General features: G+C 40.2%; 1 protein-coding gene across 3 annotated transcripts; it reads left to right on the top strand.

Moving 5' to 3' along the window:
- The first annotated feature begins 717 nt into the window (after positions 1-717).
- On the top strand, positions 718-14980 carry LOC111861523. Of its 3 annotated transcripts, XR_002842253.2 has the most exons (4): positions 718-906; positions 5854-5944; positions 7594-7791; positions 14418-14980. XR_002842253.2 is itself a non-coding variant. In XM_033750357.1 (2 exons), the coding sequence occupies exons 1-2, from the start codon at positions 12529-12531 to the stop codon at positions 14591-14593; spliced, it is 327 nt and encodes a 108-aa protein (XP_033606248.1). In that variant the 5' UTR covers positions 12233-12528; the 3' UTR covers positions 14594-14980. The 3 variants fall into 3 exon arrangements, 1 of the variants encoding a protein (XP_033606248.1); XR_004512691.1 differs by lacking the exon at positions 5854-5944 and having other exon boundaries at positions 868-906; XM_033750357.1 differs by lacking the exons at positions 718-906; positions 5854-5944; positions 7594-7791 and adding an exon at positions 12233-12679.
- Positions 14981-15615: the final 635 nt, after the last annotated feature.

The following is a 15615-nucleotide window of genomic DNA, read 5'->3' as shown; positions in this document are numbered from 1 at the left end:
ACCAAATACCTTACCTAGACTTAAATATATTTAATAAACACGGAAAAATAAAAATGGAAATATACAGAAAACCCACAATGACAGACATAACAATAAATAATAAATAATGCCACCCTACAGAACAAAAATTGGATACACAGACTTCTTACACTACCCCTTGAGGAAAATGCCAAAAAACAAAGAATTAAATGCTATTATTGATATAACACTAAATAATGGATATAGAAAGGAAGACATCACACACCTATATAACAAACTTAAGCGAAAGATGGGTAACCCGGATAATAAAGACGAAAAAGAACAAAAATTGGTAACTTATACTTATACACGAAATTACATTTGAAAAATCATAAAACTATTCAAAAACACTAATATAAAGATAGCCTTCAAAACAGCCAACACAATAGGTAAACTAACAAATGAAAAACGAGAAATAAACCCATACGAATAAAGTGGGATATATAAAATAACATGCCAAAGTTGCCAAAAAGTATACATCGGCCAAACTGGTAGAAATCTAACAACAACATACAAAGAACACATAAGAAACATAAGACTAAACAAGGAAGAATCAGCATTCGCCCAACACATACTAAATAAACACCATCAGTACGGGCAGATGACAGTAATCATGGAAATGATTGAAAAAGCCAAAAAAGGAGGCATCATGAATATAAAAGAGGATTTCCATATATATCGTTTTAATAAGTTCAATAAATTGATAGAAGAACAAAAACACACAAAAGAAAGTAATAGCCAACGTAACATGTTCGACCTTATAATACAACATCAGAACACGCCCACATCAACGTCACAGATACAGGAAGTATAAATTACACGGCACAGCACAGTCTAGAACAGTGCAAACAACACAGCAAGCCATGCACAAACACGGACAATACTAAGGTAGGACAAAATCCTTAAAATATATATATATATATATAGTAGGGCCGCTGAAATTAATACAATACCCATAATATATTGCATTTGCAGAATCTCCTCTCTTAATATAGACAGGTGAAACACAAGATCAGCCACCTCCACGAAAGACAATAGGAGAATTGACACGAACCTGCATGGTTTATAAATTTTAATCTTAAACAACAAAGTTCTTAAAAAAAACTTTAAAAATTTTAATACCAGGAAGGCTGCTGTGACTGTCAAAACTTGAACATTGTGTACATTGTGTATTTAATACATTATGTCTATGTATACAATTTAACACCTACTGTAATAGTAGTTTCCGGAAAAAGTATTTATGCCCTCTGAGGATGATCCGTAGGGATCGAAACATGTAAGGGGTTGAGTTTTCAAGTCCCTACTTTTGTAAGTCGTACCGGTTTCGAAGCAACTAAATGAAGTCAGGATTTCCAATCTGACAACTAAGCACTCAGGAGCTGCTGCGACTGATTTTAATAAAATGTTACATCGGAGGTTTTTTAAAAAATGTATCACAATTCACATCTGTCCGTCCGTCTGTCTGTTAATTAGTATCGACGCTCAAACCGTCGTCAAATTTTTAATTGAACTCAATATCGGTATGGAAATCACTAAAAGTTGTCGGTAAATCCCAAATTTTATCTACAGGCATTCATAAAATATCCACTTTACTTGAGGCAATAAATTTATGTTTTCATATATATATAAAACAGTCAATCGCGGTTTGTAAACCGGCTGAAAGTTAGCTTAATGAACCGTTAAGATCGTGTTTTGAAATTCTGTATACACGTTACAAACTAAATGCCTTCCAACCTTGTTTAACAGTCAGTGAAATAGAACTTCCTTCACATGAAATTTGTACATTTCTATAACAGGATTCCACGCGAATTTCGTGTGAACTACAAAGCTTCAATGACAGACAGTTTGATGGGAACTCATGCCACTGTTTCCATTTTTTTTAAATAAATATATTCTAATGAAGACTCCTCTCAAAAATTTAAAAACAGAAATGTTCGATTTCCAGCATCATTCGATGATGATAATGATGACAATATTAACAATTCATTGGATTAAAATTTTTCTTGGTATTCAAGTTAAGAAATACCACATATTTTATTAAGACCAAACATTCATTACCGCAGTAACAAAATCCCAACATAGCATCTTATCGTGGGCAAGTTGAATCCAATCCACATTCTTAAATATGGTTTGACTAAGATCAATTCTATGGTTGTTTTAAAACGTACGCCAGAATACTGTAAGATGTGCCTTGGCTTCAAGTTTTTTCTGAAATCTGTACCTATTTCTAACTTCCTCTTCGAGTGCTACGTGCCCGGCCCATCTACTTAATAAGTGTTTGTGTGTGTGTGTGTCTCTCTCTCTCTCTATCTCTGCAGCCCTTTGAACCTTGAACAACAAAAACAGAATAAACGCACAGAGACATCCGTGCCTCGAGTGGGATTCGAACTCACGATCCAGTGTCCGAGCGGGCGAAGACTGTTCATGTATTAGACGGCGCGGCCATTGTGACCGGCTATTAATAAGACTAGTGACCACATTAATCTTTGTCATCCCTCTTGGTTTATAACGGAGTCATAAAGAGAATATCTCAAGTTCCTTAGAGGCCTTACTGAGAGTCACTTCTTCCAGCATGACAAACAGAACTGGAGAAACCGTAACTCTCTTGCCACACTACACAGTCAGATACTTATGACGTTTATAATTCTAAGGCTCGACACTTCTTTAGCAATGCTTTTGAGGTGATCCTCACTTCCTCTCCTTATCAACATAACAGTCTAACAAGTGATTTCAAAATACATTTTCTTGTATAATGTGATCTATAAACATTGCATTTTGCGTAACTGGTGCTTTTTCCAGGTCGAGATCTCCTCCTTATTCAAAGAAAATTACATCATAGTTAACTAAAATATTAATGTATTCTAGAATTCAATTAAAGGAATTGAAGCGTATTTAAAGAATTTGGAAATAATTAAGCGATCGCAGTAATGAATACATCAAAACTGAGACAACAAATATCCCATAAGATGCAATTCAGGCTCATCTAATAGAAACACTTCCCGGAAGTCTAGCCTGCCTTCACTGCAGGGACCTGCATTATCTTCCGACTCTTTCACCAATGTCACTGTCGACACGCACGGCGAAAGGGGGAAGACTAAGTGAAAGAGTGGACTAGGTGTAATGACGTTTACAAGTGAGAGTTATGCTGATCTTATCTATTAATTCATGGCGCATTTCACGACTGTCAGCAGTTTAGACTGAGTAGCTTTCAAGAGAAATTTGTTAGTGAAAGAATAATGAAGGATATGCTTGTGGCATTTGTACTAAGGGACGGAAGAATATGTTGCCCCTGTGCTTAATTAGTTAAGCACCATGCCATGAAGACGTATGGTGGAGTGAAGGTATTTATCTATCTATGGTTCTAAGCCCTTGTGGACCTCGACTAATTTTTCAATTTCCTAATCTATATGCAGTCGGTAGGACTCCTTCGATGGGGGATAAGCCCGTCGCAAGATTACTACCTACACACAAAACAAACAGACACGGAATAAACGCACACACAGACATCAATGCCTCCAATTGGTTTCGAGCCCACGATCCCAATGTTCGAGCGGGCGAAGACGGTTCATGCCTTAGATCACGCCGCCGCTGTGACGAGCATGCGTGGAGGCATAGATTCAAGTATTCTTGCCCTCGGCAGTAGTTGGAGGTTAGGTGGTCAGCTTCACGCCCTTGCTGGTTTACCCCTGTAGAAAAACCATCCGTACCCATTGCATAGGAGGCTGGGTCGGAGAGTAGGTCTGGACGCTGCGGAGAAGGAAAAAACTTGCGCTACCGGGGATCGAACCTGGCTGTTCAGGCCGTAACCCGTCTCTGTACCGAATGAGGTATTCCGACTCCAAGGGGTGGAAGAAACCCATGGAAGTTTTGGGGAGGACAGCTTGGATAGGGGATGTGTTTTGAACCCGGTAGTTCGAGTGCCACGTACTGGAGCGCGATGCTCTCTTAAATCTATAAATTTGTATATGTGACAAAATTCAGATCTATACACAAATGTTACTCAAGTCTTAAATCTGGTGCTGCAATGTTCAGGGTTCCCCCCCCCCCCAAAAATTAACATCAGTCCACTTCTGGTAATTATATTCACTTCCAGCAATGCACATTGAAAATATCAAATATTTGTCACTAATTAAGCCAAAAGTTATTTTATATTCCTGTCTCACTACATTACTTCCGTGACCTCTGATTCCGAGAGTGTCATTATGTAACAAACCCTCGGTTTTCTTTCATGATTATTTGTATCAATGTTAAGCTCGGTCTGTCATTGGTAAGGGAGGAATATAACGCGAATTTATTTATAAACAAAGTATTGAGGGTGATGTTTCGACCCAATTCACGGGGAGAGAACAGAAGTTTGGAGAAAACTGCATAACGAATACCTTCATAATTTATGATCTTCAAAAATTAGAGCAGTTAATATGGACATGAACCGAGGCAGAAAATAGAAAAAAAAATAAATGCTGGAGAGATGAAACATTTAAGGAATATAGGAAGAAACACTGGAAGAGAGAGACCAAGAACTCAGAAAGAATCTAAAGGTAAATATACCTACCTTGGGAGTGAAATTAATAAATAAGAGAATGAGATGAAATGGGCATGTTGAAGAACGGAGGACGAGAGAGACGAAAATAAAATGAAAACTCCAAGGAGAAAGACAAATTACGATGGCTACAGCAGGTTAGGAAATACATGACGAGAAAAGAAAGAGGAACATGTAGGGGGGTGAGATTTATATCTTCTGGGATATAACGCCGTGCATTCCGATGTAAGTAGACCGACGTTTCGGAGGAACATATAACCTCCACCTTCAGGCTTAAAGAGCATGAGAAGCAAGAAAGCAGTATGAAGCAGGCAGCAAGGAAAAACATTTATTTCTCGATATATCACCCACTAACACTGATACATTTGTCCCATCGCTTTACTTATGCGTCGAAACTCTCAGCTGTTGTCTCAGCCATTTCCACGCTTCCACTTCAAAATTTTCGCCATCAGCGAAATGTTCGCCACGTTTCTCGACCCAGCTGTGAAACGCTTTACACAGCAAACACTTCTAACAGTAAACAGTAAATATTTCTTTATGAATATCCTTTGCATTGAGCCCCTTTACCCATAAAGAACCACAACACAACGCTGCTTTTCGGTAGTACAATCCTCAAGGACGATCGCCATTTTGACTACTAAAACCAGCCTCTGAACATGCGCATGCGCTTCTGCTACACATACTTTTTATATCATGTCTATACAAAAGAAGTGTCTAAGCAATGCCCATCCGGCCCTCTGTAGCACACTCTAATAAACATCTTATTCTATCACATGATTTTTGAACTTAACTCTAAGAATATACTATTAATATTTTGGGATAATACCCCTTTTTTAAATAAATTCAGTAATTTTGTTTATCAGATAACAGACGTCTTGTATAAATCTTTATTCCTCCATCCTTAAGAGCTCTGTAACTGACTTTGGGTATTATTTTTCCTTGTTCTAAGACAAAATGTCGATCATTGTTGCCCGTTGGTCCTCGTACAGTTTAGAGTCCCAGAAAATATGTTCCCCCTTTTCCATCCCGTCACCACATTCGGGTACCTAGACTCTAGTGAAGTTGGACCGTGCTGCTACCTAGTGATACCGATAGAAAACCTATTACGTCAATTAGTTGTTTTACTTCCATTTGTGGCCTACTTACTGACTGTTCCTCTTATATTTAATCAACCGTGTCCTACTCCAAATGAATCTTAGACCGTAAGGTTTTACAAATAAATAGTGCACAAATTCTGATGACAACCCTGGTAGCTGTGAACTCCTCAACTGAGGCAATTTATTTTGTTAAAACAGTATATTTTCAGCTTGAGGCTCGCGGCCCTCTGGAGACATCCACAACGATCCTGGAGGGAACATAAAAGAGATCTGAAGCCAAAAATAAAAGGTACATACTCTTAACGTACTTTCCCTTGTCTCTCCTTTTCTCTTACTAGCGCAGGGCACGGCTGCATATCTCCATAAGGCGCGGGCTGTAATGCCACAACAAATCAGTTCTGATGGTGAATTCGTTCTCCGGGAAGCGCCGTAAACGTAAAACATTGTTGAGAAGTCCAAACTACTTTACTCCAAAGGTCAGAAAAGAATATAGTATCTAAGGACGAACCAAAAGAATTTCTGGATTCAGGATCCTCTGTTCTGAAAATCGTATCTCGGACACTTTACATATTACGAAATTTTATCTCGCTCCTAAACCGCACAATAAAACAACATAACTCGGAGACACCAAAACGCGAGTTTCTCTTTCAGTTTTGTTACGGAACCGGAGCTGAAGTTCCGTTTTAGTTACAACAAAATTGATCCACTGAAATGTATCCTGAGCCAGTTCAATTCAGCTCGCGTCCTCTTATTCTGATCCCCATTTGACGCATCATCTATGACTCGATATCCAAAATGTCTCACTGTGACTTTCATGACAGAAAGACAATAAATATTTTTGCTTGTTCCTCATATTTTTTCGTTCTCCGTTCTATCACCCCAATAAAAATAGAATGGGAGTACAGTTCATTAAATTTTCCATTACGTTCTTATAATGACAACCCACTACGTAATCAGTTTATGAGAAAGTTGTCAAGAATCGTCAATATTTTTTATAAAAATGAAGAGCTACATAATATGTAGAAGTTTATCTGTAATTATCAACAGAAATTAATATTTAAACACTTGAATTACCTATATTTATTTCTTTATTAGTTTACAGAATCTTATTGACATCTCTCACTGTGCAATATACAAAATGCACCGACGTATGAAACTTCCCTATCCCAATGACGCACAAATATGAATTGGTTACATTTCTCTGTTGTGCGATATTAGTTTGTTTCATTATGAAGGTGTTGTGTATTTGATACCTGATAACAGACGAAACATTAATGTCAAAAATATATTGCGAAGCGATAGAGTTACTATAGATTAGAGATTGGATTTATTGACCACTTTACAACTCGACTGTTGAGTAAACTTATTTATAGCGCCATCGCTAATGTCCACACTTTACAGTTCACTAGAGCATACGCTGACTTTCCAGCCTGCTGTGTCGTTCCCTGGTAACAGCTTCTAACAGTGGAGATGCTATAGCATCCGCATTCACTTCGTTGTCCGCTGACTCTTAACTGCACGGACTAAGTCATCTCTTCATAGACTCCCTTATAATTCTCTCTTGCAACTGACTAGGTTGCTCCAAACTGTTCCGATTATAACATCTCAGCACGGATCGCACAGAAAACACCGTTCTTCTGTTGCTTTTTTCATTTGTTGCGGTTAAATTGTTACTTATCAAGAATCTGCTGCCCAGCAATGTTCGTTGTTTCGAAGCTGTTACCTAGCAAAAGGTCTACACGCTATAATATGTAAAGGCTATATACTTTAATTTATGTTAATGGATTTGATTTGTTTCACTCTGGTCCGTCACACTAATATTATGAAAAGGTTAAATAGTTCCGTCCAGTGTGACTGGTAATAACTGACGGAACTATTTAACTTTTACATTTATGTTAATGGAGTTATTAATAATTGTATTCCCATTTTTTATTATAGGTTTCTCTGCTACTACCAACCACAAAGGATCATGCAGTTTCCATAGGATTTTACGAGTATATACAAAAGCATTCAATCTATAAAAAGTCTAAAACTGTGAGGAAGGAGTGTTACACCGACATAATTCGGGTATTTTCCATCAGCTGCTTTGGGTACAGAACACAACTTTTCGGCAGATGGCTCTCCTGTCGCTCTCAGGTAAAATACGAAACCCAGTCTGTTCAGTCAATTAGACGGAGCTCATCTCCATCTCTGGATGGCTTATTATTAAGAAAATACATCTGTATAAACCCCCTCAGTTGGTTCAATATCTTGTGACAGAAGAGAGATTACTGTCTTTGGAAACGAAAGCGTGTAGTCCTGCAGAAGTTCGTCGACGTTTCGGCAGAAGGTTCTACATCCGTCTTTAAGGTCGAGCAGTAAGCTAAGCAACCCTCTATTTGTTGTCTACGTCTTGCTTTTTTTGACTGCCTGTCTTACTTTTCGGCCCTGAAGACAGAGTCGTAACTTTTCTCCGAAACGTTGAACCGGATTACATGGTAACACATCCTAGAAGATAGTCACAGTTATGAGAACTTTAACTCAAAGAATGAAGCCTGAAGTCAGAAATTGGCTACGTATGATGACTTAAGGGAAAACAAAAGCTTGAAATGCAGAGGGAACAAGAGGACATAAACAGTCGAATTCAAATCGGAATACAAATATTTCCACGCGATGAGAAATTGTGATATTCCCGATAGGCTGAACTTGTTTCCATGATAAATATTTCTGTAATGTTATTTTTGTATGAAACTACATTTATTACTCCGAAAAGCATGATATTTTGGAGTGACAACGCAGCACACCAGGAGTCTATGACCACCGCAAGAAAATGTTCACGCAAATCAAGTCATGATCTTCTGCGTTCTGACATCGTGTAGTTGGGTAAAAACTGTCCATGTTCGGCAAGAATCCTGATTCCTGCTGGATTTTTTTTCTTGGGATACTTTGGGACTATGAAGGTAATGTAAGGTAAAAGAAGGTACAGCTATCCCTGTAACAGGCTGTGGAGGCCCATAGGGTTGTGAGACGTCGAGGCTGCCACATTTTCTCTAGCCAGTTGGCTCACAGATGACGGTGACGTTGTCACGCTTACACACCGGCAGCCCTTCACCTCAAGTAACATTCCTGGTACTCATTTCTGTTAGAGGTTTAGTCGACCAGAAGGTCATAGTGTGGCTGGGAGGATTAGATCAATTGAAAAATCCAATGACCTCATCATGAATCAAACCCACGACCTTCAGGCTTGTAACATAGTGCCCCTTTGAACTATGAAGATGAAGACGAATAGTTCCTGTGAAACGTCAATCGATCTATCGAAGTACACGGCTTTACAACCCGCAAGACATTACTTTTCATGCTCAGCCGTCAGAACTTGAAACCCATCATGCAGTTATTCTCTTTGCTCGTCGATCTCGGAGCTAGGCGCAGAATGTAATTTTCGCTGTATTTATATAATAATTCCACGCCCAGGAGTGACTATAGATGGGGTTTGGATTGGGTATTTGATTTAATGACGACTTACAGGTCGTACTACAAGTAACTGTAAGATTAAGCGGCCTCTGTAGTCTAGGGGTAACGTCCCCATCTCGTGACTCAAGGTACGTGGGTTGAAACCCTGCGGAGGTCGTGAAATTTTTAAGGGCGGAAAAATTCAGGGAACAAGTCCTCCGGGAGGGACTTTAAGCCGTGGGTCCCGTGTCGTAGCTTTACGGCACATAAAAGAACCTCATGTCCCAAGGGGACAGTAGTCCTAACGCCTCTGATAGATGGGGGAAGCATCGAGATACCGCTGAGCCAGTAGAGGCCGAACTCGCTGGCTGAGTCGGGACTGATGGCACGCACCATTACCGGTAGGGAATAGAGACTGGTAGAATATCACAGGGGGACGCACAAAGGACCAATATCTGGTCTAAGTGCATGGGGAAACCCACAACAACAACAACAACAACAACAACTGTAAGATTATCGATATTCCCATACTGTACAATTCACTCTTACATACACTAGTGGCCATAGTATATTGGTCTCCACTAGCCATTTCCTAGCAACGGATTTTAACACAGGAACTATAACAGTCTCTCTGAATTACACAATCCAAACATCATTGTATTACAGCACACGTAAGTCTTCTCTTCGCAACCAGACTTTCAATTCCACTGAACTCTACTCAATAATTCTAAGGCCTCAATCCCTCTGTTTCCAGCTCATATCCTGGCAGGCTGGCGTCTCGAAACTGAACAAACTTAAACGATCTTCTTTGTCCTTTCTAAAACCCTTCGGCACGGACCGCACAGAAAACACAGATATTAGATTGTAGGGTGTATTCGTTTCCCCGGAAATGTGTTTAATCAGTTTTCCGTAGAAACGTTTGTACGCGTCACATCTCGTTTCGTGACAGTTCCTCTACTGTTGTGTGCGGGCATTACCTAGCAACGGCTGTTTCTCTGGCTTCACAGTTCTTACTTTGAGCATATACGCCATAATAATTTCAGAAAGTTACGTAGAACGAAATAATTATAATAATTACCCCTAATAAATTATAAGGCTGTATTGAAATAATAGTAAATGTAACCTTGTAATTTACAGATAATTTTATTAACACTGGAATAGGAGGACAAGACCCGGTCACATCCCCTGGCCATTTAATTAATAAATGTGAACGGACTGCACCAAATTAAACTTCTGGAAACAAATTACAAATACGCGGGCTGCGTTATTGCTGGAAATGTTTTGTTGTGCTAGGTCACAAAACCCATTAAACACAGAAGCCTAAAGCAATGAATGCATAAAATTGTGTTTGGGGAGAGGGGGACATAGCGGGACAGCTCGCAGCCTTCCCAGCCCGAATTGGAGGTTCGATGATGTTTTCAGCATCACCAATCTTACGCGAGTATCATAAACCACTTTGCATACTTTTTAAAGAGAAGTGGCACCTCCTTTTGCGCTTGCGTAAAACTATCCATTTAATAAGATTAGTACCAATGAACGGAATTCAGCAGCACTTGACATGAAAACACACCCTTGGAATTGACAACAAATTTGTAATTTAAATTTCCTTGCCACCAACAGCTCCAAAATGACGTAGTGTGACTGAGGTTGTACAACTACGTTTTTTTAATGTAAGGCCTTAATTTATGTACGGGGACAGGCAATCCAAGAATAAAATTTCCTTGCGGATAAACATAAAGTATAAATACGTCTCACTAACATTTCAGAAGAGCGAGTAAGTGGCAATAATAAAAATTATGGTTCAATTCAGTTTTTGATTTATTTACATGCTGACTCAACAGCCTGGTGACCAATTACAGATAAGATAACAATTCTAACCAATCCACTTATTAGAGTTACCTGCCACAAGAGTAGTCTGCTATAAACACATGCATAACAAATACAAAACATTCGGAAACAAACAAAAGAAAAATATAATAAATATGCACAAGGAAAATAACGCTTAACTAGAATTCTATAAACTGAAGTTAAAGCTATACCTGTAACAGGCCGTGGAAGTCGAGAGGCTCCCACATTTTCTAGGCAATCGGTTCATAGATGGCGGTGAGGTAAACATTACGCGCCGGCCGCCCTCTAACCNCCCCCCCACCTTTTTGGTACTCGTTTCTGGTACAGGCTGAGTCGACTCGAGGGCCATAGTGCGGCTGGAAGGATTAGGTAAATAGAAAAATCCAATTACCTTATCAGGAATCGAACCCGCGACTTTTAGGCTTATAGCATAGTGCTTCGGCCAACTATAATTATGCAAAGAAATTGCGTGTTCCTGGCAAAAATATAGTTTTGACTTATACTTTAAGCAGTTTTGGTACACCTGACTGAAGTTTGGACCGAACGGCATTGTTTACAGCACAAAGTGGTAATGCACTTAATTCAGGGGAAGAAAAACATAAAAAAATAATCGTGAGGGCGATTTCGTCTGAAATAGGGGGTTGTTAATTGTAAACAATCCAGGAACAAATAATAATTGCGAGAGAACTCGAACTAATACACCCGACTGTAACATAAACTTTTAGATTTCTTCTATTTTCAAGTTTACTGGAATCTTATAATGTTAATGTCATTGCACGTGCTGGATACAGTTCGATGCTTATTTACTTACGTGCGAACTTCACAGCCAGGGGCCAAGCACGAAGTGGTCACGAATAAAGAAGAAAAACATCAATAAAACATATAAAACAAACAAGGCAATTTATATAATAACAATAACAATAATTCCATTAAAAATTGAAGCTATACTAATTCACTTCTTTATTATTTTTGTACCGACTCAACAGCTACAAAGCCAATTATGAACACGGCAGAGTAAATACCTGTAATTACATAGTGATAAGTAAGTAAGTAAGTAAAGCTATCCCTGTAACAGGCCGTGGAGGCCCATAGGGTTGTGAGATGTTGAGGCTCCCACATTTTCTAGACAACCAGCTCACAGATGGCGGTAAGGTTGTCAGTCTTACGCGCCGGCTGCGCTTTACCCCCAAAGAATATTCCTGGTACTCATTTCTGTTGGAGGCTGAGTCGACCCCAGGGCCATACTGCGGCTGGAAGGATTAGGTAAATTGAAAAAATCTATNGTGGTCGTGAAGTTGGACACCAACGTTTCGGAGCAACATTCCACCTCCATCATCATGACGGAAGTTTGCAGGACGAGGAATAGGTCGGGTTATAGATACAGGTTGCAAGAAAGATGGTCACTCTGATCCATGGGGAACGGGGAGCAGATAAAGGCCAGTCTGGACCAACAGGAGAGGTGGACAGGACCACAACCACGTGGACGCATTGTTAAACGTGTTTCGGCAGGAATGGCTTCTTCACGAGAAGCCGTTCAGCGCTTCACGAACTACGCGGGCTTTTGTACACCGGATTACACCGTATGTAGAGGGCGGAATGTTCGCAGCCGACAGTGGTGAAGGTGCGTCTCCCTTGACCACTGCTAGGGTCGTATCACAGGGCGTGCAGGCTCCGCTTCTATGTGGCCGTTTCGTTACATCTGAATGCCCTAGAGATTCTGAAGATGGTGCCACATGGAACTCGACAGGTTGTCACCTCAGTATTGCTATGTACGAGTATACCACGTCTATCAATACCAATTTTCGGAAAAGTGGGCTCGAATTTACCCATCATATTGGCCGCACGGTCTAAGACATGAACTGTCTCCATCCCCCTCAAACACTGGGGTCGTGGGTTCAAATCCCATTCAAGGCATGGATGTCTGTGTACGTTTATTCGGTGTTTGTGCTGTTCTGTGTGTAATTAGCAACCATGCGAAGGGCTGATCCCCGTCCAAGGAGTCCTACCAAGTGTGTAAAAGATCAAGAAAATGAAAAAAGTGGCCAAGGTCCAACAAAGGGTTGTAGAGAAATAGATAAATAGATTTTGAAGTTAGGGAATCAATTAAGTAACTAACTAACTAACTCCATGGAGCCGAGTCCTTCTTGAGAAGCCGTAAGTCGCTAAGCCACTCAAGAATTTCACAACATTCTATTAAACCTCAATGTTCATTACAGTGTTCACAAGAGCCCGACGGTAAGGAATCAACTGCAGTTTAAATGTGATTTAGCACAAAACGCATTCTGAAGTCTCCCACTTACAAGTAAGGCAAACCTATGCAAGTCCGTGGAGACGGAGAACCAGAAAAAATCATTGCCTCGTTTCCGTCAATACGAGACAGGATACTCCAGCAATGACGTGACGAATGTTGTATTCAAGTCTCACCGCTCTGCCTGTAAACTTGCTGCAAAAAAATTAATTTGGACAATGAAGATTTCCGTCTTCTGGTATATAAAACCCGTATAGTCCCTTAAAAATGAACAGACGATTTGGAGGAACATATCACCTCAATCTTCAGGGTCGAAGAATAAACCAAACGAGAAACCAGGCTGAAGCAGGTAACAAACAGAGTTCCGAAGCATCGATTGCCTTTCAACGGTCTACACGGCGTTATATCACAGCAGACAGAAAACTTAAAAATATACATAGCGTTTATATGGGACCAACGCCGGTCACGGTAGCCGAGCGGTCTAAGACATGTACTGTCTTCGCTCGCTCTGAAGCCGGGATCATGGGTTCGAATCCCACACAAGGCATGGATGGTTGGTATGTATGCATTTATTCTGTGTGTTGTCCTATGTTTAGGTGGAGGCCTTGTGACGAGCTGATCACTCGTCCAAGGAATCCTACCATCTGTAAAATGATCAAATGAAAAACAACCTCGACACCGTAGAGGAATATGAGGAACGGATTAAATACATAAGTATATGGGCCCAGTAAGTATAACGAATCGCTTAATTATTATCGGTAACGTCATCGCTAAACAAATCATGAATGCAGGAGCAATAGATCGTCGCAATCAGACTTTAATAACGAATATTAATTTACGTGGATTCCTGTAGGCGTAACAGCGCATACATTGCATACCTGCTGCCCAGTGGCAAGGCAGACCCATAATGCAATCTGACAGCAACGGTCGGCTGCACGCGTTACAGTCCTGCCTTGCTTTCCATTTCGCATACATCAATGACTTTGCTGTTCATTTTCTGCCCACAAAAGTTTATTGTTGTAGAGCGTATCATGACAAATTTGTAATTTATTTCGTTCAATACTCACAAACTGTTAGTATTATGAATTAGTGAGAGGGGGAGGACCGCGTCTCATTCACTGATCATCTGAAACGTCAAACAAATTTACACACATACGAGGAAGAGCCAGTAAATAAGTCACAGATGGAAGTAAAACTGCTGTAATGGACGTAATAGGTTTTCTGTGTGTATCACTAGGTAGCAGCACAGTCAGTGAGAACTCCAGACCCAATACAGACCGAGCAACCCAGCAGAGGATTCAAGAACAACAGCGGGAACTTCTTGAACATCCACCTTACAGCCTGGACGTGGCCTCTAGTTTGATCTCCTATGTTCCGCTGATGAAGAGGTTGAAACGAAGGTGCGGAAGTTGATGAGACAACAGTCAGAATACTTCTGTGCTGCGGGTTTCGACGCAATGGGATAATTGTATCAATATTCAAACTTATTTATACATAATTCTCCGTCAATAATGCAGCTATTCATTTCTTCATTCGAATCTTCTTTCGCTATTAACATAACATGTTCGGCCCCGAACGGCCATCCTCAGGTGTCCCATTATGCCAAACTGAGTATTGTCCATCGTGAGGATGGACGTTTGGTGCCGAAACACGTTGTGTTAATAGCGAAAGCAAATGTGAATGTTGAAACAAATTGTTGCATTATGACGGAAACATGTACGTAAAGAAGGTTGAATATAGTAATGCAACAGGATGCTTAAATAGAAAAAAAAAATATGTATCAATGTTGGTGGAGGATATGTCGAGAAATAAATGTTTTCCAAAATTTGAATACCACATGTTTTACGTTTTATATCCATTTGTGACTTATTTACTGACTTTCCTTCTTATTATCAGTAAGATTTTAGTACTTCAAGAGGGCCAATATGAAGACTACTGCCTTCTTGGAGGGGGAATGAGGTAGCGTAGTTAGTTGAGGTACTATGAAACAAGTCGGAAGGTCGCGGGTTCAAGTCCCGATGAGGTCATTGGATTTTTTTTTTCAATTAACCTAATCCTTCCAGCCGCACTATGGCCCTGGAGTCGACTCAACCTCTAACAGAAATGAGTACCAGGAATATTCTTGGAATGTTCTTGGGGGTAAAGCGCGGCCGGCGCGTTAGGGCTGACAACGTTGCTGACATATGAGCTGACTGTCTAGATAATGTGGGAACCTCAACATCTCTCAACCCGATGGGCCTCCACGGCCTGGTACAGGGATGCCTTTACTTTATTTTTACTGCCTTCTGGGATGTGCCACCGTGTAGTCTGATAAAAAGGTTCCGACATTCATGGTGCCCTAAAATTGAGAGAGTGGGTTCCTCCGAAAAGTTGCTATCTTTCTACCGGACTCTACGGCGTCACACCGAGAACATGACCTCGAGCGATATCCTATA

This window comes from Cryptotermes secundus, unplaced genomic scaffold (genome assembly GCF_002891405.2).
Source record: "Cryptotermes secundus unplaced genomic scaffold, Csec_1.0 scaffold1023, whole genome shotgun sequence".
NCBI classification, from domain to species: domain Eukaryota; kingdom Metazoa; phylum Arthropoda; class Insecta; order Blattodea; family Kalotermitidae; genus Cryptotermes; species Cryptotermes secundus.
The sequence above is the reverse complement of the archived record's forward strand: the minus strand, read 5'-3'. Positions and strand labels throughout refer to the sequence as shown.